This window comes from Antechinus flavipes, chromosome 1 (genome assembly GCF_016432865.1).
Source record: "Antechinus flavipes isolate AdamAnt ecotype Samford, QLD, Australia chromosome 1, AdamAnt_v2, whole genome shotgun sequence".
In the NCBI taxonomy this organism is placed as follows: domain Eukaryota; kingdom Metazoa; phylum Chordata; class Mammalia; order Dasyuromorphia; family Dasyuridae; genus Antechinus; species Antechinus flavipes.
In genome coordinates, this window is record NC_067398.1 from 184391538 (window position 1) to 184418109 (window position 26572).

The 26572-nt window shown below is 32.5% G+C and overlaps 1 protein-coding gene across 8 annotated transcripts in view; it reads right to left on the minus strand.

Annotated features, from left to right (window-relative positions):
- MCTP1 (multiple C2 and transmembrane domain containing 1) overlaps positions 1-26572 on the minus strand; it is a 697990-nt gene that overhangs the window by 109764 nt on the left and 561654 nt on the right. For 6 of the 8 annotated variants that reach the window (XM_051993777.1, XM_051993761.1, XM_051993752.1 and 3 more), the window contains one exon: positions 18962-19081. The exons of the other annotated variants lie outside the window; for them this stretch is intronic. In XM_051993777.1, the coding sequence (XP_051849737.1) occupies positions 18962-19081 (120 nt within the window). The remainder of the gene's footprint in view (positions 1-18961; positions 19082-26572) is intronic. 8 annotated transcript variants of the gene reach the window in all.

Sequence of the window (26572 nt, forward strand, 5' to 3'; positions counted from 1 at the left end):
AAAACTTCAGTGACTTCTCAATGACTACTGAATAAAATATAAACTCTTGATACTGGCATTTGATATACTCTGAGTTCTGTCTCCAATTAACTTTTCCAATATCATCTCATACTATATTTGTGTCCTCCAAATTCCAGTCATAGAAAACATTATCCTTCCTCTTCTCTAGTCTTACCTTTTCTCATCTCCATCCATTTATTGATAGCCTCTTCCAGGTTTTGGAAGGGATTTCCATCAATGTCTACTGAGGTCTCTCCTTTTCCTTTAAAGTTCAACTGAGGGGCTATTTCCTCTGGGAAGAAGTCCCTAATGTCTCTTCCAAATAAAAGAATTGATTTTTCCTCCTTCAGCTATCTTGAAGCTCTTTTCTAGGACCTTTTTCTGAACTTCTACTGCTCTCCCTCCTATCAGTCATTCCTCTGATTCCTGATTCCTCTTTCATTACATATTAGATGTTAAGGTCATTGATCACAGGTCTTTGTTAATTTTTTTTTTTGGGGGGGGGAGGAAATGATCCTCAAAACACAGCATCATGTCTTGAACATAGAAGACACTTAATGTTTGTTGAATTAACTTAAAAAAATTAAGCAAACCTATTTTTTTCTTTTGAGTTCTGGGCCTCCATGAAATACAGAAAAAGGATTATGGTCCTTATACCTTATTTATATATATGCATATATATGTGTATATATATATCTATATATATCTTATGGATTATGGTATAAATCTATGAAAACATTATTCATTTTTGTATTCTTTTGAAATTTCTTATTAATGTTTTCTTTTCTTTTTTACATTATTGTTATGTCTCAGTGATTTCCTCCTTCCCTATGAGAGATAAGTCAAATCAACAAGCATATACAAGGAAGTACCTACTATATGAGTCAGGTTATATCCTTCTATATGTGGTAAGCAATGGGCTTACAAGGAAAGGCAAAAAAAAAAAAGATTCCCTGCTCATAGGAGACTCAGAGTCTAATAGACTCTCCCTTAAAACATACAAAATTAGCAAAAGGAATTAATATATTGGTGATGTCTGAAAGGGCAAACCTCATTCTAAATGACGCACCAGAGCCAATATACTATGGACATTTTGACAATTGCTCTGCCCCTTTGTGCGAACCACTTTAACTTTCATCTCTTTATGTGGGGTGTTATCAAATTAACATTACCGTTACTATTGGGAAGGATACAATAATAGACTGCTCTGCTTAGAATTCCTATGATTCCTATATTTCCTTAGATTAAGCCTATATTTACTTACATAATAATAACTAGCATTTATAGAGGATTTTGAGGTTTGCAAAGTGCTTTTGCAAGTAGTATCTCTTTTTATCCTTACAACTGCATGGTGAGTAGGTGCTATTTTTAATCCTATTTTGTAAATGGGGAACTGAAGCAGCCAAAAGTTAAAATGACTTGCCCAATAACATAGAATGATCTAAGAATGTGTTGTATGGCTCTAGTAGAGTGTGACAAGGACTATTTCTTTTGTATTTGTAATCCAAGAATTAGCCTTGTGCTTGGTAAATATTAAGTACTTAAGAAAAGCTTGTTGATTGAATGTGTGGCCATTTCACTTACCAGAGTTCTGAAGTGTTTACTATTGTTTTCCTTTACATTGTTATTTGAACTTTGTTTTCAAACACACTGACAAAGATGATCTTTGCCATGAAAAACCTTTATAAATTTACTCAGTAAAGTAGGAAATAAATCAATAAAAACTTACATGCCTATTACCTTTATTCAATTGTAAGCTCCTTGAGAACAGGGACTTTCTTTTTCTTATTTGTATAACTAGTATTTAGCACAGGGTCTGACACATAGTAGGCATTTAAATAAATGTTTATTGAATTGAATTGAATTGAAATAACACCATCCAGTCCATCAGTTTACAAACATTTGTTTATCTACTATGTGCCAGGCATTGTGCTAAACAGTGGGGAGACAAAAAAAGGACAAAAACTTAATTTCAAGGAGCTCAAACTATAAGGGAACAGACAACATTAATACAACTATGTACATAAAAGATATCTACAGTGTAAATGGGAGGTAGTTTTCTATTTTCATTGAAGTTTGGAAGTGGAAGAAGATTGGGAAAAGCCTCTTTCAGAAGGTGAGACTAATGATAGTGTAGATTCAAGATCCTATCGCTCATAAAGAAACATAACTGGTTGGGAATGGAAAAGATTATCAAAATTTATGGGATGGCAACCAGACTTTTTTAAAGACCTTAGGGAGTATATGACAATACTATTTATAAATTCCCTACCACTAATGACTTAACTAATGAAACAATGGTGGAAGGCTTCAAGGGGAAAGTTGGCTTCATTTTTAATAGCAGTTATCAGACTTTTTGATTTCGGGACCTCTTTACATTCTTAAAAATTATTAAGTCCCAAAGAACTTTTTATTTATTGTATGTGCCTGTTGGTTTGACTTATCTCTGGTAGAGAAATAGGAAATCATTGAGACATAACAATAATGTAAAAAAGAAAAGAAAACATTAATAAGAAATTTCAAAAGAATACAAAAAAGAATAATGTTTTTATAGATTTATACTATAATTTACTGGGTAAATTTATTAATATTGCTATATTAGGAATTAAATGGAAAAATTTAGAATATTTATTAATTGATTTAAAATAGCAATAATAAATTCATTACTTTAAACATAAATATATACTTTTATGAAAAATAATTATATTTTCCCAAAAATAATTAGTGAGAAGAGTGGCATTCTTTTATATATTTTTGAAAATCTCTTTCATGGCTGGTTTAACAGAAAACACCTGATTCTCATAACTCTTTTTGCATTCAATCTGTGATGGATAAGTTATTTTAGCTGAAATGTAATGTCCAGTCTCACACAGATATGTAGCTGCAAAGGGGGACTATTGCAGTAGACAGATAACATCTTAGTGTTAATATGAAAATAGTTTTGAACTCACAGACTCCCTGAGAGAATGGTCCCTCAGAGGGCCATGGGTCATACTTTGAGAATGGCTGACAATGCCCACTATGGAGGAGCAGAAATCTCTGCCTCTTTATTTTGGAATCAATACAGAAACAAGTAACAGATGGGATAGTTACAGATGTGATTTAATTTGTTAAGTGATAAACAAACACCATACATATATACAAGGGTTACAGAACTTTAAATTGAGAAATAGTTATTTCCTAGTGAAAAAACACACCTCATGCATTCTGATTACAAAACTGTTGAAGTTATTAGTTTCCTAATAATAGTTCTCATTTAGGGACACTTCCCTGGGCTGACAAAGTTCTATCATTTGGTTTCTACTTTTGCTCTTTTAATTAATTAAATAAATTTAATTTAATTTAATTGTCATCTTTCCAAAGCAAGGACAATAAGTTTCCACAAAGATCTTATGAAAACCTTTGCCATTCCCACCCACTATACAAAGCTCTGTGCCCACATTGGTAATGTGGACTAGTCATAAGGCCATGAGGCAGCTAGAAGTAATGCCTGTAAATGTGTCTTATGGTGCAAAATCTCTTTTTGAGTGATCTCTTAGCTAAAGCAAATTGTCTCTTTCAAAGAATTAATATATGGGTCTTTAAAAGTATCTTTATTCTTTATGTTTTTTTTTCCTGTTAAAAAGTGACATCCTTAATGGACAGTTGTTCCTTCTATATTGGTTAGGGGCATTTTGCCCCTTTGATCTGGAAAATCTGTGTAAAATATTTTGGCCCTCCTTTCATACCAGAAAAATCTGGATTTTCTCTTTTTCTTTTATGGTATATTTACAGTACCTTATTATAAAATTTTAAATAGTATTTTTCTGTATCATATACAGCTTCCCCCCAAATTCCCCCCAAATTCCCATGTGGTTTCTTCTGCCAATCTGTAATGGGAAAAGTAATAATGTGGAAGGGATAATTATATATCGTTTTCCTTCTATTATGTTAAAACTCTTTGAAAAATTAACAGCATAGATTCTATTGAGTAGGATAAGAAGAGATTTACTAGGTTTTTGAATATTCAAAGCTAGGGATGGGGATTCTACTTATGACTTCTTGGATATAGGTAACTCCTAAGTGAGGAAACTTCACCTACTAATGCAGGCTAGCACCTATTCCACAACTCTAGTCTTAGAGAAATGGAAAGAGCTTTAAGAAGTTAGAATAAGTTGCTTAGGATCACATGACCAGGATGTATCAGGGGCAGGACTTGGCTCTGAGGATAGATTTCCAGAGGTCTGTAAATTTTCATGGGGAAAAATTTACATTTTTACTTCAGTTTAAGTGGTTTCTTTTGTAGCCTTACACACATTATGTATTTTAAAACATCATTTTGAGAAGTCCATCTTCACTAGATTGCCAAAAAGGTCCCTAAAATCATGCTGATTCTCAAAGTGCCAACATGGTGCTTCCAGATTTCAGGTGCAAATTGAAATATGGACAAGCTTAACTTAAATAGCTGGAAACATTAACAGTCAGCTCTTTTCCTTTTCCTTACAAACATGTGTGTTCATGCAAAGATATTTACATACTTTTCTACTTATAAAAAAGTAGACAACAAATATAGATTAAAAAAGGAAGATTGGATGAATTTTTATACATGGATGAAATTTTATACATGTATTCATAGAAATGAAGAACTGTCCCCAAGGAAGGAACATGTAAGATGAATCCTTAATTAGAATATAAGCAAGGAGAAAATATATCTAAGAAGTGAGAGCATAAATATCTACTTGAATTTTTACTTTCCTCTTTTAAAATGTTAATTTTTTGGATAACAAATGATTTTGCATTGTCCAGGACCTAAAGTTAGGAAGAGTCTTGGAGATAATTTATTCCCCAAACCCTTATTTTACATGTGGGGAAACTGAGGTCCAGATAAATTAGTGACTGGTATGAGGAACCACAAGCCTCTGTGTCTAAGTCACAAGCTTCTTCCATTATTGTATTGCTTCCCTTTTTGGGGAGGGGGTAATAGTTGGATTGAATGTCCAGGTCTATACCATGACTATAGACAAGAATTCAATCTGGGAGGGGAAGACTTTCAGAGTTTGTGGCCAAAACAGAAACAAATTTTTTGACTAGTCCATTATTTGCCTCATTTCTTACATAGTCTTAATCACTGAAATGGTACTTGTCTAAGATTAAAGACCTAAGCTTAAAATGCTGAGATCTCCTACTGTATCCAGACCCTTCTCCAGTCATCCTGATCTATCTATATCTGGCCAGTGGACCCAGATAGCTCTGGAAGAGAAAGTAAGCAGGTAATTTTATACAACCCTTCCTTATTTAAATTCAATTTATTTGCATGTCATGCCATCACTCCTTTATGTCATGGATGTCTTGGAGAATGAAGGACAAACAACAACAATGGAGGAAAATTACATAAAAAGCTTTTTAGAAAGAAGGTAGACTTAGAATATAGTATAATTGCTCATTTGCTTTTATTACTGAAGAGAATGGATTTCTTTTTGATTAGGTTAACAATCATGGTGGATATACCCAAACTTGACTCTTTTTGAAAGGAGTGGGGCTCCTTGCTTAAATTGTGTTTTGGAAAAGTAAAGAAGATTGTTTGTGAACTGGACATAAAGAAGGAAATAATGCTGTCAAGTAAATTATTATATTTTATGGTTTTTAAGAGCATTTAGTTGGAATAGTGAATAGAGCACTGGGCCAGGAATTAGGAAGATTTCAGCCTCAGACACAGTGTGACCCTGGGCAAGTCACTTAACCCTATTTGCCTCAGTTTCCTCATCTATAAAATGAGCTGGAGAAGGAAATACAAACAATTTTAGTATTTCTGCCAAGAAAACCCCAAATGGGGTCACAAAGAGTTGAACATGACCTCAAAACAATATTATAGTACACAAAATTTATAAAATTACACAATCCTGTCATATAAATGGCTCAAGTACCATCATCTCTATTTTATTTGCCTATGGGCTCTGAAAACAACTTCAAGTAAATCTACTCCACATAAATCCAATTTATTTGAGAGTCAGTTCTCATTTTGGTCCTCTTAGAGCAGAAAATACAACCAACAACAACAAATGAGAAAATTGAACACTAGAGAAGTGAAAGAACTTTCTTAAGATCCCAAAGTAAGGGAGTAAAAATAGGCCATGAACTCAAGATTTTTGCCTCAATTCCACTAATCATTTTATTATAATATTCTGTTTCTCTATGAGGAAAGAAGGAATATTCATTTTTTTAGATAAATTTGTAGAGCTCAATCCTTCTATCTGGAATTTTCTGACCTTGAACTCTGTGCACAGGACCCTTATAGTTCTTGCTACTTTGAAATATTAAAAAATTCTGACTGATTTCAGGAAGGACCAACAACACTTAATTTTTTTCTTTTTCCTTGTAAATTTGACAATCAATAAGTACAACACAGAGAGTTAGTGGATCAGAAATGCAGGATTTGATATATATCTTCTGGCATGACCAATATGGAGATTTGTTTTCCTTAGACTATACATATTTGTTATAACATAAGGCTTCTCCTTAGGGATGGGATGTGGGAGGTGATGGGCTAGTGGGTAATGATAGATACATACAAAAAAAGAACATCAACTAGCAGCATTTTCCCAAATGATTTGCAAGTGGAGGCCACTGCTATAAACTTTGAAAAACATATTGGGATTTGGGAGATTTAAAGTTGGAGTTTCTTGAAACTGATTTTGTTCATCATAGCACACATAATGGTCAAGCCATTCATGTGTGTAGTTTTGAGAACACGATCAGTGACTTTGATTATTGATCCAAATTACTGCTAATGCATAAAGTTTACTATGATAAGATTCTTCAATTACCCATGCTTGAGGCACTGTCAGTCTAGAGATGAGTGCTTCACTTGTAGTGAATAGATTTACTGACAAGAAAGGAACAAATTTTAGCATAGTTCAATGTGGATAGTAAAGGACTCCAATATCCCTCAGTACCAGGCAAGTATTTATTTTCTAAGGTGTTTTAACAAGGGTGCATGTATTTTGATTCATCATCTGTCATAGTAAGATGGTGAGTCAGTGAATGATTTCATTGATCCACGCTAGAGTTCAGTCTTTTATGTCTCAATTGATTAGGCAATTAAGATTGTTATGTAGGCAGAATAGCATAATAGTAAAGAAAGATAAGGAGCAAACTTTTCAAGGAGCAGGTGTGACAGGTGGGCACATCCATGTGATTGCCAATGAATTTGAACAGTTTTCACATGTCAGAGAAATCTAAAAAAAATGTTTCTTCAGTAATGCGGCTTTCATATGTGGCTTTCCTTAACTAGAGCAGGAATTCTTAGTTCTTCCATTTTTTTTTTTTTTTTTTTTTTACTTTTGTTGACTTAGATGAATTGCAGGTAGCCTTTTGAGACACACATTAAATGCTACTTCTGACCACAGCTTCACTTACCTTTGGAAAGTGGTGACCTGTACTTGTCAGTGACAGCAGCAGGGGTCTTAATAGTTGCTACCCAGTGACTCATGAGGGTAAATCAGGGGACAGCTTGGATTGTCTTATTAAACTTAATTTTTTTTCATCTGGTTAAGTGATTTCATTGACATAGGGAAAAGTGATAAAAGTCACTCCACCAGTACAGACGATTTAGTCCTCTGAATTTTAGTCTTAGATAACAGTTCAGACTAATGAGAATTTACTTTACTGGCTCAGTTACTAATTACAAATAATCTGTATGGGTTAAGGGGGTACTTCAAGTCTTAGTATTCTTTTTTTAAATTTTTTTTTACTTTATTTTTCCAAATACATGCAGAGATAGTTTTTGACTACAATTTGCAAAACCTTGTGTTCCAAATATTTTTTCTCTCTTTTATCTCTCTCTCTTCCCCAAGACAGCAAGCAATCTGATATAGGTAAAACATGAAATTCTTCTAAACATATTTCCATATTTATCATGCTGCATTAAAAAAATCAGATCAAAAGGGAAAAAAAAACATGAAAAAGAAAAAAAAAATCCAAGCAAACAAATATTAACAACAAGTGAAAATACTATGCTTTGATCCACAGTCAGTCTCCCTTTCTGGTTGAGAATGACACTTTCCATCCCAAATCTATCCTACCTCTATTGGAATTTCCCTGAATCATCTCATTGTTGAAAATAGTCAAGTTCATCCAAGTTGATTATTACATAATCTTGTTGCTGTGTTCAATGTTCTATTGGTTTTTGATTAAGAGGCTCGCTCTCCAGCCACTGTGCCAAACTACCTCTCATATTGAAGATACCACCCTCAATCTCATCATCTTTCAGAAGTCCTTATTTGGGAACTAATTTTTTTTTTTCTTCTAGGAAAAGAATGTTGGATTAGGGATCAGAAAACTTGACATTTAGAGTCTCTTTTCTGCAACAGTTGTATGACTTTAGTCAAGTCTCAGAGTCTTGGTTTCCTTATCTGTAAAATGAGGGAAGTGAATTAAGTGATTTTAAAAAACAATTTCCACAAGTCTATTATTAGTTCATAAGGTGGGCTGGACATCCAAAAGGGGAATTAATATTCAGTCATTCTGTCTTTTAATAGTCAGTGGTGTTGGCTCTTCTGTAGACCAGGGTTCTAACTATACTTCAAAAGAGAGAATAGATGTTCCATTATGAAAGGATATAAGAATGACCTTTATAACTTTGTGTCTTCAGAGGCAGAAAAGTCACAAAACAAGGAGGCAAGCCTGAAGAAAAGGGAATTTCTGATTTGGTTCATTGTCACTGAAAAAGCTATAAATATCATACAGATCATTTCTTGGCTCCCTGGAAACTTGTTGACTCATATCCTAAAGGGCTCAGGACAAACTGTGTGCTGACAGTGTTATATCAAGAAGAAGCTAGCCCCGTTTGTAGCAGCCCTGTTTGTAGGGCTAGAAACTGGAAAATGAATGGATGCCCATCAATTGGAGAATGGCTGTGTAAATTGTGGTATATGAATGTTATGGAATATTATTGCTCTGTAAGGAATGACCAGCAGGATGAATACAGAGAGGCTTGGAGAGACCTACATCGACTGATGCTAAGTGAGATGAGCAGAACCAGGAGATCATTATACACTTCGACAACGATACTGTATGAGGATGTATTCTGATGGAAGTGGATTTCTATGACAAAGAGACCTAACTGAGTTTCAATGGATAAACGATGGACAGAAGCAGCTACACCCAAAGAAGGAACACTGGGAAACGAATGTGAACTATTTGCATTTTTGATTTTCTTCCCGAGTTATTTTTACCTTCTGAATCCAATTCTCCCTGTGCAACAGGAGAACTGTTTGGTTCTGCAAATATGTATTGTATCTAGGATATACTGCAACATATTTAACATATATAGGACTGCTTGCCATCTTGGGGGGGGGTGGAAGGAGGGAGGGGAAAAAAATCGAAACATAAGCGAGTGCAAGGGATAATGTTGTAAAAAATTACCCTGGCATGGATTCTGTTAATACAAAGTTATTATTAAATAAAATAAAATCTAAATTAAAAAAATATATATAGAATATTAATTCTTCAAAATAAAAAAAAAGAAGAAGAAGCTAGCCCCATTGAGCAGAGGAGAGGATCAACAATGAAGATTTTGCCATTGAAAGATGAAGAGCAGACAATACCTGGGAACTATAACAATAGAGCAGTGATTGATGATATGCACGCCATCCTAATAGGAACTTCAAATGAGTAGAAAGAAGTATAGCTAACTTATTGAGTATGGCTCGTGCTGAATAGATGGCCAGCTACAGTAAGATAGAACTCCTACTCATAAGATTTTAGGGTCTTATGATTTAGCTGCTAAAGAATTGATGACTTTTATTTTTTATTTAAAAAAAAAACTATCTTCCATTGAATTGTGGCCAATATTCATGAATGATGGGAGCAAATACCAAATATTAGATTAACCAATGAGGAAATTTCCAGAATTTTGGTGAAAACTCTTACAAACAGAATTGTGACATCTTTATACAGCAAAATGTCATTCATTCCAGAGAGAAAAATATGTAGACTGAATATGGATTGAAGCATAGTATTTTCATTTTTTGCTTTTTTATTTCTTTGCTTTTTCTTTGTTTTGGTTCCATCCCATAAATTGTGGTATGTTTCTCATTGTTGTCATTTTCTTTAATGAAATTATTGATTGTCTTTAATCATTTATTCTTTGACTTACTTAATCTTTAGGATTAGGTTATTTAGCTTCTAATTAATTTTAAATCTATCTTTTCACTGGTTCATGAATAGGCTGAGCCAATATAATAAAAATGAAAATTCTGCTTAAACTAATTTACTTGTTCAGTGTTGAACCAATCAGACTACCAACAAATTATCTGATAGAGGTAGAAAAAATAATAACAATTCATCTGGAAGAACAAAAGGTCAATAATATCAAGAGGATTAATGAAAAAAAATGCAAAGAAAGATGGCCCAGCAATGCCAGTTCTCTAACTATATTATAAAGCAATAATCATCAAAATTTTCTGGTACTAGGAAATAAGAGTGCTAGATCAATGGGATAGATTAGTTATGTGAGACAAAGTAATATTAATGACCATAATAAGCAGTGTTTGATAAACCCAAAGTGAACTTTAGGATAAGAACTCACACTATTTAATAAAAACTACTTGAAAAACTGAAAAACAATAGGACACAAACTAGATATAGACCAAAACTCATACTGTCTACCAAGATAAGGTCAAAATGAGTGCATGATTTAAACAGAAAGGGCAGCACCATAAGCAAATTAGAAGAGCAAAGAAAAGTCTACCTCTCAGATCTATGGGGAAGGAAAGAATTAACCAAACAAGAGATAGAAAACATTATGAAATATAAAATTGATAATTTTGATTATGTTAAATTTAAAAACTTTTGTGCAAAGAAAACCAAAGCAACTAAGATCAGAAAGAAATGAAAAAGTTGGGAAACAATCTTTACAGCAACTGTCTTTGATAAAAGCCCAATTAATTTTTCAAATGTATAGAGAACTGAGTCAAATTTAAAAACAAAACAAAACAAAACAAAACATAAGCCAATTACCAATTGGTAAATCGTCAAAGGACATAAAAGGGCAATTTTTAGATTAAGAAATCAAAGCTACCTATAGGTACATGAAGTGTTCTAAATCACTTTTAATTAGAGAAATGCCAATTAGAGAAATACCCCAGAAAATAACTCTGGGGTATCATCTCTTGTCCCAAATAAGTTCATAGATAGCCACAGCAAGATAAGATACATTCAGGAACCATTACAAGCCATTTCTTTAGTTAAGTTGTTAGTGAAAGAAATGGTGATGGAAAACTAGTGAATTTTTAAATCTATTTTGATTTCTCAGAAAAGAGATTTTTATAGTCTCATCTTATAAATGACCACAATGCTAAATGACTCACTGTTGGATATAATCTAACAACTAACATGATAATAGTGAAACATTTCTTATCTCTTATAGAAATTTTTTCCTTCTACTTCCTTTTGTATTATGGCAATATTACTCTCCCTCTTGTCTCTCTTACATATACAGTTAAAGGGCATTTAGAATTGTCTCTCTTCTATATTCTCTCAACAATCTTATATTATTCATTCAACCACTTCTATATTCTAAGAATACTAAGAATTTTTAGCCACTGCTATAGAAGACTTTATTTTTCATAAAAAAATGTTAACTTCTCTAGTAGAAATTTCTCTAATAAACTTCTCCAAATAAAGATACTTGGCTTTATATCAGAAAATTATTTCTTTTATCACAGATTTTATCTCCTACACATGTAGCTACTGACAGGGAATGACAACATTTTGGGGGACACTGTTGAGGATCTGCAAGTGAAACATAAAACTTGTAATTTGCTATGCAGGGAAATCTCTTCTCCATTGCATGACTGCCTACACCCACAGTGTGCCTACTGGGTAACATGGCAGATAAATGTTGAATGAAAAATGGAAATCAGCACTAGGAAGCAGAGCAAAGACTCTGGCTTCCAAATTTTGTGTATTTTGAGGGATACCTGGAACTAATGTGGGACAGGCTTTTTTTTTTTTTTTTTGTGAGCAACAAGTTCAAATACACAATTGGATCTGCCAGAAAACATACAATTAGATAAATAGGATTTAAGAGTTATGTAAGTTCTCAGCTGTGCCAGTGTCTGAGAAGCTGAATGAAACTTTGTGACTGCAGTGCTGAATGTCTGGAAAGCACAGAAATGGATATGTGTGTTTTGGGCAAGTAAGAGGCAATTACTAGGAGTTATGGAGTGTAGTTGGCATTCCATGAGAGTTAGACTGCAGAGTCCTACCCAGAGGGCTGTGCAGTGGAATAAAATAATGTCCATGGCACTTTGGAAAAGAGGGAGCCTGTCAGAACAAATGTGTTAGTAGGAAGAGATTTAGGAAATCCTACTTTGTTGCTATATTTTACACAAAACAATGCGGCAGTCTCATAATTCATATTAATTTGGACCTTTCAATAGGCTTTGGAGAAAGCCTTAGAATTTTATGGGACTGTATGGAGAATATACAATGAATTACTCTAGAAAGGAAGCCAAGGCTGAGTGCCTTTTGGAGAAGATGGCTAGCTACAAAAGCCTGTACTGCCAATATTTCTCATATGAGGCAGTTAAAGCATTTGCTCATTTCTGTAAGGAAGACCTCTTTTGGGATAAAAAGCTCAAACTAAATTGTGAACATTAAGATTTCTTATTAGCAAATAACTCCAAATCTTGTAGGGACTAAGAAAATGTGCTGATTTGGGAATCCAAAAATTTAGCTTGTTCTAGTTCTGATGATATTAACTAAATGGCTGGACTCTGGGTATATTACTTCATCTTTCTGGGCCCATGTTTTCTCACCTTTAAAATAGGATTTGGGGAGTTCTGAGGAGTGGAACCAAGATAGCAGAATAAAACCAGGAAGCTGCTCAAGCTTTCCCAGTTTCCCTTGTGAAATGAAGCCTTTGAACAGACTCTGACAGAATGAAACCATTCTCCAGTTTAACATAGATTAGAAGGGTTACAAAAAAGAGCAGTCTCACTGGAGTGAAAGAGATGTTCAGCTTAGTTCAGACAGTGTCTAGGAAAGCTAGTAAGGGGGTCTTAATCACAGCATCTCACCAACAGAGACCCTCGGTGTTGGCTCAGTAGCAAAGCAGACCAAAGGAGCAGCCTCCAGTCCCAGCACAGAAGGCAGATTTCCAGCCTGGAAAAACAGGCTGTTGTCTGGAGAAAACAGGTAGGGTTATCCTCTGTTGTGAGCAAGACACCTAACACAAAGAACTCCTGTGCTCAAAGCCAAGGCTCAGAGCGGCACAAGAAGCTGGGACAGGACCCCATTTACCTCAGGAGCAGAACTCGACCATAAAAGTTACAAAACAGAAAATACAAAAAGAAATGGAAAGATAATGAGCAAGAAACAGAAAAGAACCTCAACTGTACAAAGCAACTATGTTACAGGGCAGATCAAAACACTAACTCAGATGAGGACAAAATGTCCACAGAGGAAATCTCAAAGGGTGATATGAATTGGTCTCAAGCCCAAAGAGGATTCTTGGAAGTGCTCATAAAATATTATAAGAAGCAAATAAGAGAGGAAGAAGAAAAATAGAGAAAAGAAATGAGAGATATGGAAGAGAGAGTCAGCAGCTTGGAAAAAGAAAATTCTTTTAAAAATACAATTTCCCAAATGCAATATATATATATGTATAAGTATGAAAGCAACACTTTAAAAAGTAGAATTAAGCAAATGTAAGAAAGAGATACAAAAGCTAATTGAAGAAATTTATACATTAAAAACGATAACTGGGCAAATGGAAGCTAATTACTCTATGAGGCATCATGAATCAGTCAAAAAATTAAAAAGAATTTTAAAAATGGAAGAAAATGTAAATGTTTTTTACAAAAAAAGTTTTTCCTTATTGGAAAAACAACTTACCTGAAAAATAGATTCAAGAGCAACAATTTAAAAATGATTGATGCACCTGAAGGACATAATTTTTTAAAAAAAGAGCCTGGCTGGCATTCTTCAAGAGATCATCAATAAAAACGAGAACCAAAAATCATTGAAAGAATTCATTGATCACTTTAGAAAGAGATCCTACAAGAAAAACCTCAAGAAACATTGTTGCAAAATTCCAGAACTGGGGAAAAAAATACTACAAACTGCCAGAAAAAAAAAAAAAACAAAACAATTCAAGTATTGAGGAGCCACAGTCAAGATTACTCAGATCTGAAAGCTTTTACAATAAAGGACAGGAAGGCCTGGAATACCATATACTAGAAGGTAGAGGACCTGGGATTACAACCAAGAATCAATTATCTAGGGAGAGTGAGCATCATCTGTTAGGGGAGGAGATAGATTTTCAATGACATAAGGAACTTTTAATCATTTCTACTGAAAAAACCAGAACTAAACAGAAAATTTGATCTTCAAACATAAGACTGAAGAGAAGCATAGAAAGGTAAACAGGAAAAAATGTTCTTTTAAGGTTAAACTGCTTACATTCCTAGATGAAAAAATGATACTTGTAACTCTTGATAACTCTTGAAAACTGTATTCTTTTATTGGGGCAGTTAGTGGGGTCATACATGGACAGAGGATGTATGCATGAAATGACTCTGATTAAATGATATTAAGGGGTGGAAAAAGGATTTGTACTGAGAGAAGAGGAAAGGGGGAGCAAAATGGGATAAATTAGATCACACAAAGAGGCATAAAAGACCTATTATGATAGAGGAGAAAAAGGGAGGGAGATGAGCATTATTTGAAGCTTAATCTCATCAGTTTTGGATCAAAGAGGGAATAACATATTCACTTAGTTGGATATAGAAATATTTTTCATTATAAGGAAGTAGGAGGGGAAAGAGGAAAAAATGGGAGGAGTTAGACAGAAGGGAAAATTGTGAATGTGAATGGTATGAACTCTCACATAAAAAGAAGCAAATAGCAGAATGGATTAAAAAATAGAATCCTACAATATGTTATTTACAAGAAATAAATTTGGAAACAGAGAGATACATACAGAGTAAGGGTAAAAGACCAAAGCAGAATTTGTTATGCTTCAGCTGACGCAAAAAAAAGCAGGGGTAGAAATTCTAATCTCAGACATAGCAAAAATAAAAATTAATTTAACTAAAAGAGATAAGGAAGAAAACTATACTTGTTAAAGAATACTATAGACGATAAAGTACTAATGATATTAAAAGCATATATACCAAGTGGAACAGCATTCAGATTATTAGAGAAGAAGTTAAGCTAGTTACAGGAAGAAATAGACAACAAATCTATACTAGCAAGAGACCTCAACCTCCCTCCTTCAGAATTAGATAAATCAAATCACAAAATAAACAAGAAAGAAACTAGGGAAGTTAATAAAATTTTAGAAAACTTAGATATTATAGATCTCTGGAAAAAAACAGAATAGGGACAGAAAGAAATATCCCTTTTTCTCAGCAGTACATAGCACCTATACAAAAACTGATCATATATTAGGGCATAAAAACTTCACAATCAAATGCAGAAGGGCAGAAAATAGGGCAGAAAGGTCTTTTTTAGACCATGATGCAATAAAAATTACATTCAATAAAGGGCCAGGAAAAAATAGACTACAAACCAATTGAAAATTAAATTATCTAATTCTAAAAATGAAGGAATTTGTACTGGATATAGGTAAGTACTTCTAAGCTTTGTGATTCTGTGAGTCTGTGAAACTTGCCTCTTTCCTTTCAACAAAATAGAAGCCAATTAACAAAGTAATTAAAGGAGTATTGAACAACTCCTATTTCTTTTAACAAACTTTCTGAATCACATAATCATTTACTTACTGACTTCTGCAACGCCAGCATTTACCTGAGAAGCAGCATAGCATACTGGAAAGAGCACTAAGCTTGAATGTTAGAAGACTTGAATAAGTCCCTGCTTTGTCATTTATTAAGGTCAGTGACTTTGGCTATTGAACCTAAGTTTTCAGGAAGTTTGGATTTTTTCATTTATAAAAAGAGAATAAGAATACTTGTACTATTAAGTACAAGCATCACCCAAGGTTCTATACTGGGCTTTTTGTTCTTTTCTCTAAATATTTTCTCTTAATGAACTCATTAATTCTCAAGAGTTATCATCTTTATAAAAGATATTCCTAAATTTACACATCCAGTCCTAATCTCTTTCCTGATCATCATTTCTACAAGATCAATTATATTTTAGATATCCCACCAGGATATCATAGATACTTCAGATTTAACATTTTAAAACAAAAACAATGTTTCATCCCAAATTTATCCCTCAAAAGTTCTTCATTTTTGTTGATGGTTCCAACTTTCTTTGAATTAACAAGTTCATAATGTGGGAGACATCTTTATTCCTATTGTGTTCCTAAGGACACAATGATTATCAAAGATGGGAAAATTAAATGAGGTTTTTCCAGACTTTGGGCAACTAACCTTATTTTACTATAAAATTACAGGATTTGTGTTTGATAATGAGAAAACCACAAACTAAACAAATAAACTCTAGGGCTCTTCCCATGCACTACAGAGTGTCTTCAGATTAAAACAGAAGCTTTGTTTATCCATTTTTTCTCGCTAATAACGTGTTTAAGACTAGACCTAGACTTTTTTTTTTTTTTTTTTTTAGCTCTTATTGAGATAAAATCTACCTGCTAATAACCACCAGTCCTAGCTATGTCTCTGGCACTAAGTAGAAAGAATAAATCTAAATATTCAAATAAATATTTGAATATAACTATGATGATCCACAAGTCATCAAAGGATTTTAGTATGGCATGGTTTCTAGACTCTCCTTCTTCCTCATCAACCTCTTCTAACTTGTCAATTTTCTTTCTAAAATTAGAAATGCAAAACTGATCACAGTGTTTCAGATATTAGAATAGGCAGAACAAAATATAGTAGATCTCACTTTTCTTTCACTTTGTATGCTATACTTCTATTCTTGCAGCTTAACAAAAATTAACTTTTTTTAAAGCCATGTGTACTGCTGCCTCATGAAATTTACTAAAACTCCTAATTCAATTTAATGTTGTTATTGAGTTTGTGACTCCCATTTGGAGTTTTCTTGGCAAAAAAGCTGGCATGGTACACCATTTCCTTTTCTAGGTCATTTTACAGATGAAGAAACTGAGATAAAAAGAATTAGGTGACTTGCCTTAAGTCACTCAGCTAATAAATATCAGAGGCCAGATTTGACTTCATGAGGAGTTTTTTCCACACTCCAGCCTCAGAACTCTGTTCATTGTAGCATCTAGATACCAATACTCTATTTTATATGAACAAGTAATCTTGTCCCCAACCTACATTGAAAAGAATAAGACCAAGGGCAGAGATTGGGAGAACCCTGCATTAGAGACCTGTTTTTTATTTTGAAACTTATCTATTCATTCAACAAATTTTAGGTTTTGCCAGTTTCTTTTATTGCACACTTTGTGAATACTCATCTTTGGTCTATGTTTGTTTTAAAAATGAATACAATATCATGTAAAACTGTCTTTAGAAAAAAATAAATTGATATAAATCAAAACAAGATTTTGAACTCCTTGAAAGCAGATATTTTCACAGTGATTGATAAATGTGCTTAATAAATGCTTGTTGACCTGACTTGAAGATATTATTAGCTTATCCTATTATCATATTGCATTGTGGAAAGTTTATGAAAATGTTAACTTTAAATCAAATGATGGGCTTTGGTGGGGAAAGCATCTCTTCAGAGTTTGATGAGTTCCAAAATAGATTCTTTTGTTTCAGAAATATTCAGATTTCTCAGAACAGTGTTAGTCTATCTACCAAATTAATAAGTTCACATATTTTCTTTTAGAAAAAGGGCTCCATCTATGTTGAAGTTTTTGGAAATATTTTGTTTTCAGAAGATGGAGATCTACAGGGTAATTCTATGGAATAAGACACCAGCCAAACCCAGGAGAATGTGCTAATGTCTGCAGAAAGAACACTGAAAGATTTATAGAATGAGAAGTCATTTGTTTTTGCTTTTGAAATTAAAATCCCCTTAATGGTAAGTTCAAGTCAATATTCATTTGTCAAGGATCTACTATATGCCAGGCACTAGGGACAGAAGAAAAAAAAAACAAAACTATTAGTTAATAGACTTCAGAAATTTATCTTTTGTTTGACGTTAACAACAGGTGGAAATATAAGTTAATATAAAATATGTACATAGTATATGCAAAATAATTTTGGAGAGGGAACAGTAATAACTGTAGGAATCAGGAAGGATCTCTTGAAGGAGTTGATACTTGAGCTTTGAAAGAAGTGAGAAGTCCCAAGAGAGGAAGGAGATCATGCTAGGTTTAGGGAATGGCCTATACAAAGGGATAGAGACAGGGAAGGCACTCCAAATTGTTCTGCAGTTTTCAAAAAGACAAGTGGAGAGGAGGAGAGATGAGATTTGGTTTAGCTTTCCCTGGGGCCAAATTATTTTAAGTTATATCCTTAAACCATTAGCATAACTAGTTTTTAATCTACAGAGAACTTGGGAGTGTATAATGTACCTTCCAAGGTGCTTTGAAGAATCTCCTAAGCCGATATCAATGATTCATTTTCTCTAGGACAGAATCAAAAAGAACTGTGGCAAGAAAAATGGATCTAGTTCATATTTCCATGAATCATTTGGGAGAAATTAAATGTTCTCCCTGCTGTCCCTTCAGCTCCTAGAATTATATGCACTTTTGTGTTAGCATTCAATAAGACTTGGGAAATATCGAGAAGAGAAATATTCTCTTCCTGTGCTCATTTAAAATGAAAACCAGCTCCTTATAAATAAAAACCAGGATCCAAAGCATTCTTCAGTATGTGTTTTCCATTTTAGTTTCAACCAAAAAGAGAAAGTAATGGAACACATGCAAACTTTTCACTGTGGATAACAGGAAGAACTGACAAAATTTTTGCCCCAACTTGAGTATCAACAGAAATTCTGTTTTGAAAAAACAATTCATTGCCGTCTCCTCACAAAGAAGAGCAAAAAGAGCACAAGGGTGGAAGCAAAGACGTACCGTGTCACGTTGCCGGTTATCTTTCCCTGATTTTATCAAGAAGTAGTTCCACGTCAGTAGCAACAACAAAAACAGGGGTATCATGTAGAGCTCAAAGTTCCAAACCACAAAGAGGAAAAGCTGAAGGAGACAGGAGGGAGAAAAAGAGATGAGTCAATTCTGAATGGCATTAAATGGATTCTCTTATTCACGCTCCACTTCAAAAACACAAACTCAAATGTTTTAGAACAGGAGGATTTATCTTGAAAACAAAGTCATGAGGATTCCTTAAACATTTTCTGAAAGCAGAGAAGAACCCTGGAAGGACATTGTTAGGAGGTCACAGTAAATTTTTACTTGGTTTAATTTCTTTAAAGAAAAAAATATTGCATTGTCAAAGAGGTGATTTTAATTTGTCTTCTCTGATAAAAGTATCATTAAATTGGACAAAATAAGGCAAAAACAAAAAAAAAGCATCAAAATGAGTTTTGCTATACATTCAAAAATATCTATATTTTCCTTAATGATAAAGAATGAATCACTATTTATTATTAGAGACTTTCATCTTACTCAAATAACAGTGTTACAGGAATAACATGTGGATGGAATTATGAAGCCTACACAAGAATATTGAAAAGAATTCACCTCTCAGAATATAGGAAATGATAGAAATGTTTCACAAAAGTGGAATGAAACTTTCATTAACATAACATTGGTATAAAATCAGTCAGCCATAAATCAAAATGAAAGTAATTGGATCACAGGGAGTAAGAAAAGTTCTATTAGAATATTTTAAAATACTTCTTTTAAAAATAATCACACATATTTCTGTACTTTGTATATCCCTGCAAGGCAACTGTGGAAATTATTTGTGTATAAACTGATTTGATATTATATCATTTTGAGGGTGGCCAGGATTCTAAACTGATTTTCAATTAATAAAATGGGATAAACAGGAGGCAAAATAGAGTACTGAAATTTAAATCAGGAAGACCTCAGTTTGAATACTGTCACAGACATTTAGTAGGCTTACTCTCTGTTAGACTTAGTTTCATCATCTTTATAAAGGATATAGATAACACATAACTCGTAAAGTTATTGTGAAAATCAAATGAGATGATAAAATAAAAATGCTTTGGAAACCATTAATGTGCTATGTAAATGCTAGCAATTTTTTTCATTACTATATTAGGTATGAAATTCTGCATCTTTGTCACATTCAGAAAGTAATCCAACATGTATCTCAGTTATATCTTTAAATAAAGATCATTTTAGATGATTTACTTTTCAAGGTTACCTTAAAGATTAACTAATTTTTTTTTTTAACAGAGCTGCATAAGTGTTTTCCCACGGATTTTAACACTTATGTATTATCTGTATTTGAGCCTAAATGGTTTTGCAATTTATCACTTAAAGAGACTAGCAATATGAACTTTTGCTTCTTAACCTTATTGCCTAATCTAAAAGCAAACGATAACACAACTGACATTACTGTTTTTAAAAAGTTTGAACTGAATCTTCCATTCAGTACAGATCTCACTGAATAATTAGAAATCTTTCACAAAGAAGAAAATGAGTCAACATAAATTCATTCAAGGAAATAGATTTAAACATAGAATAATAGTACTATGTCCTAAGTAAAGAGATTAAAAAAGTTTAATATAATAAATCCCAGCATTACTCTCAATAAGGTAGTTAACTGAGCAGTTAAACATGTCCTAACTGCATCGGGAAGAAAGAAAAAAAAAACTTGAGCAAGTAGTAAAAAGTTTTCTTTTGGGCTTTGAAGGATTTGGGGGAAGTTAAAACCATATTATATCTGATTGTTTTTTATTTTCTATTAGGATGACAATACTAATAAATTGTGTTATAGGGGAAAAACCAAAATTAAACCTACAGGCCATTGTTTATAGTCAACATTAACTCCTTCTTAATTGTTTTAACTGGGTCATCTTTTTTTCCCCTTCACTGATTTCAAAGGAATGACTGCTGGAGCTGAAGTAGAAATACCCAAATTCTGGTCTCTGTGAATTATTCAGGCAACAAATATTTATTAAGTTCCTACCATGTGACAGTCCTGTTCTAAATGTTGGAGATTGCAAAAGACAATCCCTGTTCTCAAGGAGCTCACAGTTTAAAGGAGAGAAAATTTGTAAATAACTGTATACAAACAGGATAAACATAGGATAAATTGGAGATAATAAAAAGATTGAAGGTACTAGAATTAAGGAGGATAGGCAAACACTTTCTAAAGATGATGAGATTTTTAACTGGAATTAAAAGGAAGCCAGGGGAGCTTGGAGACAGAGATAAGATGGGTGAACATTCCAGGCATTAAGGCCAACCAGTGCAAGTTCCCAAGTTAGAAAATGAGATGGAATTTCTCATACATGAAATAGTAAAGAAGTCTCTTTATTGCATTGCAGAGTATGTGGTGGGGTATAAGATATAAGGAACCTGGAAAGGTATACAGCAGGGAGAGGAAGACAGGCTATGAAAAGCTTTGAGTATTTTAATAACAGACAATTCATATCTGTTCTTGGAGGTGGTAGGGGACTGCTAGAATTTACTGAGCATGAGATTTCTTTAAGGTTACTTTGAGATTTGTTCAATAATGAAGAGAACCAGCTACACCCAGCGAAAGAACTATAGGAAATGAGTATGAACCATAACATAGCATTTCCACTTCCTCTGCTTTTGTCCACTTGGATTTTTTATTTTCTTCTCAGGTTATTTTTATCTTATTTCTAAGTCTGATTTTTCTTGTGCAGCAAAGTAACTGTATGGATATGTATACATATATAATATTTAACATGTTTTTAAAAAAGATTACTTTGAGAATTGAATGGAAGACAAGCATGTGAGAAAAGACTTGTGGCAAAGAGACCAATCAGTGGGTTGTTGGAATAGTATAGGTTTAAGATGATGGGTATCTACACTAAAATGATAGTACTAGCCATCTGCCTAAAGGTTAACATTTTCTCTGTCTTTGTTTTGGTTTTTTCCTTTATCCCTCCTCCTCTTTTTTCTCTTCCTGCTACTCTTTCTCCCCCTTTTCTTCCTCCTTCTTCTCTTCTTCCTCTTTTTCCTCCTCTTCTTCTCCTTCTTCTCCTTTTCCTCCTCCCCCTCCTCTTTTTATTTTTAAAACCAGATAAATTTTACAATTATTGTTTTATAATATAGTTTGAAATCTGTTTCTTTCTCTCCACTTTTTGTTTTTGTTTTCCTTTAAATTCTTATCTTTAATTTCACCAAATGATTTTTCTTATTATTTTTAATAGTTTTATAAGGTAATTTCTTGAAGTTTTATGGACAGCTTATAGAGTTCATCTATTCAATATACACATCTTAGATAGCTTCTATAAATACTTGCATAAAAATTATAAACAGAGGTAGCCAGGTAGTATAAAAACTGGGCCTGAAATTAGGAAGACCTGACTTCAAATATTTCTGTGATCATGGATAAGTCAATCTTTCACTTCAGTTTTCTCAATCTTAAAATGGGGATAATAATAGTATCTATTTGCAGAATTATTGTGAGGATCAAATGAGAAATATTTATGGAAAAAAGAATCACACCAATTTTAATAAGAGAAGAAAAATAGATTATATTTCCTTTCTATATTGTCAAGTTGTGTCTTTCTGTGTGTGTTTTAATAAAACTTAGCTATTCATTGAAATAAGGACTCATTTTCAATACTAATATTTTATTACCCACATTATACAGTTGCAAAGCATAGAATAATTGAGTTTCCAAAGAATTGAAAGTAATTGAAAGTAAAGGGTGGTTCTGAATGTTAATAATGTACAAAACAATATGAAGAAGGAATTATAAAAAAAAAAGAATGGTGATAATGATGTCATCAAAAATATATTATTGAAAAAGAAGACATAACAGTCACCTGGTGAGAGGTACAGATAACTCATAAATAGCCCATATGCTCCATTGACATCTTCAAAATATTAGAAAAACAGGAGGAAGACTAATAGAATATTAGAGGCTTTGGGTAAAACCTATGGAGGACACATGGGTGAGATTCACAGAGGATAAACAGTCATGGATGAAATCTACATTATTGGAAAGAATATTCATGTGAATGTGATAGATTCATTTAAGTATTCTTATACTCAATTTTGAAAAAAAAGATAATGACTTATCTTCTTTGTCTTTATTCCTGGTTTGACTATCAAGCCCACTTTATGTCACAGCAAGAAATTTTAAAAGTTAATTAGAAAGGCACCTAATCAACAGTTTATATAGGGATTATTTGCATTTCAACAAAATGCTTGACAGAATTTATTTGTAAGCTTATCAGGTCCTATCATTTTTTTCATCCTTAAAATGTTTGTTTATGATTTCTTCAATTTCTCTTGACAAGACTATGTTGTTTATATTACCTATTTTCTGTTTTGTTAATATTTTTGCCCTTTAAAATATTAATTTTATTTAACTTTTGTTAAAAAATTGTTAAAAAATTTCTTCTCACTTGACTATAAATTGTTTCATTTCACTTCCCTCTCTTTCTTTTGATCAAATTAGCTATTTTTTTCTATTTTATCTTAAAGCAATTTTTAGTTTTATTTAATCAGAGTATTTTTATTTTCAATTTTGTTTTATTTTTCCATTGTTTTGGGTTTATTCACTTGCTCGTTTTTTAGCTCTCATTTAACATTCAATTCAGTAATCTCTTTTTCTTATTTGTTAACGTTGTTTTCTTATAATGTTGAAATATACACATTTTTGTTTTAGTCCTATAATCCTTTAGGTGCATGCATAAATTTTAGCATGCCATCAAATGAGTTCCAAATATGCTTCCAGCTTCCTGCTCCTCTCCTCCCTGGGAAACCAAGCAGTTTGATTTTGATTATACATATGTGGTCATGCAAAGCATTTCATAGTAGCCATGTTGCAAAAGAAAACAAAAACAAAATAAAGTAAAAAAAAAAAAAAAGATATGCTTCAGTCTGCATTTAGAGTTCATAAGTTATCTTTCTAGAATTAGATTTCCCATTATTAAATGGGAAAATGGCTTTTAAATTTTATAAATTTGGCTTAGTTCCTCATGGATCTGAGAAATGAAACCTTTATTGGAGAGATTGCTATAAATGTTTTCCCAATTTCCTATTTTCCTTCTAATTTTGACTAGGTTTTTGTGTGTGTGTGTGTGTGTGCAAAAGACTTTTAATGTCATATAATCAAAATTACCCATTTTATTTCTCATAATTTCTTCTATCTACTGTTTGGTTATAAACGCTTTTCTTATCCATAGATCAGACAGGTATATTTTTACACCCTCCCCTCATTATGATTTCACCCTTTATATTTAAACTATAATTTACTTTAACTTCATCTTGGTAACATGGTATGAGATTACCTTGTTTTTCATTGTTACCAGACTTTTCTAGTTTTCCCAGAAATTTTTATGAAATTCTTAATTCCCAAAGCTTAGATTTTTGGATTTATTAAATACCACATTACTATAGGCACCAATTGTTATTATTGTTTGGTCCTTTTTTTTAGTCATATCTGATTCTTTGTGATTCGGGATTTTCTTGACAAAAGACACTACAATAGTTTGCCATTTCTTTCTCTAATTCATTTTTACAGATGGGGTACTGAGGTTAAAAAGGGTTAAATGATTTTCCTAGGATCAAAAAATTATTATGTCTTTGAGGCTGGACTTGAACTCAGGAAGATGCATTTTCTTGACTTGAAACTTGACACTCTTATTTACTGCATCACCTAGTTGCCCCTATATTATTGTAGATTTTGTACTTAATCTATTCTACTGATCCACCACTCCTTTTTTTTTTTAAAGTAAGTGATGATTATTATTATGTAATATAATTCAAAATCTGTAATTTTGGAAGGCCACCTTCCTTAACATTTTTTCCTTCTTGATATTCTTGACTTTTTGTTCTTTCAGATGAATATTATTTTTTATAGTTTATAAAAAAGCTTTTGGATGTTTGTTATGGCATGGAATAAGTAAATCATATAGAGTTATTATTTTTGTTATATTGGCTCAGCTTACCCATGAGCAATTAACATTGCTCCAGTTGTTTAGATCTGTCTATATTTGTATGAAAAGTATTCTGTTATTGTATTCATATAGTCCCTGTGTTTATCTTGACATGTAGATTTTTAAGTGTTTTATGTTGGCAGCATTTCTTTTTCTTTCTCTTGTTGCTAGATTTTATCAGTAGTCTACAGAAATGCTGATGATTTGTGTGGGTTTATTTTATATCCTGCAACTTTAGTGGTTAATTGTTTCAGTAAGTTTTTAAATTCATTCTCTAGAATTCTTTAAGTATACTGTCATATTATCTTCAAGGAGTGATAGCTTTATTTCTTTTTTGTCTATTTGTCTTTCTTCAATTTTTTCTTGTCTTATTGCTATAGCTAGAATTTCTGGTATTGTACTGAATAACCTTGGTGATAATGAATGCCCTTGCATCACTCCCATTCTTACTAGGACGGTCTCAAGTTTAACTCCATTATAGATGTTTGCGCTTAGTTTTAGATAGATATGGCTTATAATTTTAAGAAAGGTTCCAATGGGTCCTATACTTCCTAGTGCTCTTTAATAGAAATGGTTGTTGTATTTTGTGATTTTTTCTGCATCTTTTGATATCATATAATTTTTGTTGTTATTTATTTTTGTTATTGATATAATAAATTATGCTGATGCTTTTTCTAATATTAAACCAGTTCTGAGTTTTCTGTATTAAATCCCACCTGTTCAAAGTATATGATCTTTATGCTATATTACTGTACTATCCTTGCTGGTTTTTCATTTAAAGTTTTGGAATAGATATACATTAAGGAAATTAATCCATAGTTTTCTTTTTCTGTTTTTGATCCCCCTAGTTTAGGTAACAAAATCTTATTTTTATCACAAAAGAAATTTTGTATTTTACCTGTTTTTTTTCAACTAATTTATATATAGTATTGGGATTATGTGTTCCTTAAATGTTTGATAGATTTCACTTATAAATCCATCTGGTCCAAAGGATTTTTTCTTAGTGAACTTGTTCAATATTTTCTAAGATAGAATTATTTAATTATTCTATTTCCTCTTTTGTTAATCTTGAGAGTTTATACTTCTGTAAAAATTTTCTAATTGTAATAAATATAGCACTGTAATAAATTTAGCACAAAAGAGTACTAAAAATCCATATCATAGCCATGTGATATCATTTTTACTAAACATTAAACACCCTTCTACAACACTAGAAATCATCTTCCCTTTAAAAAGACACTTAACATAGATGAGAAACAAAAACAAAAACAAAAAGCCTATTAAAAGAAAGTTGACAATTTCCAAAGCAAATTCCTTTCTCTACACTAAAAAGAGATGATAGTATAATAACAATTTAAAAAAAATAGAAACATAACCTGTTTATTTACTAGTTGAAACATTTGTAGACATTTAAGATAGACTTTACCTTCTTGATACCACCAACAACAATAAGAATATAACAGAAAAAGAATTCCAATTTATTTTAACAGTAGAGATGAATTATTCCAACCAAAGAAAAACTTCAGAATTGAGCTAAGAACAAAACCTATTCATGTGTTGCTTACAATAAACACACCAAACACAAAATTATATAGCTAAATTAAAACAA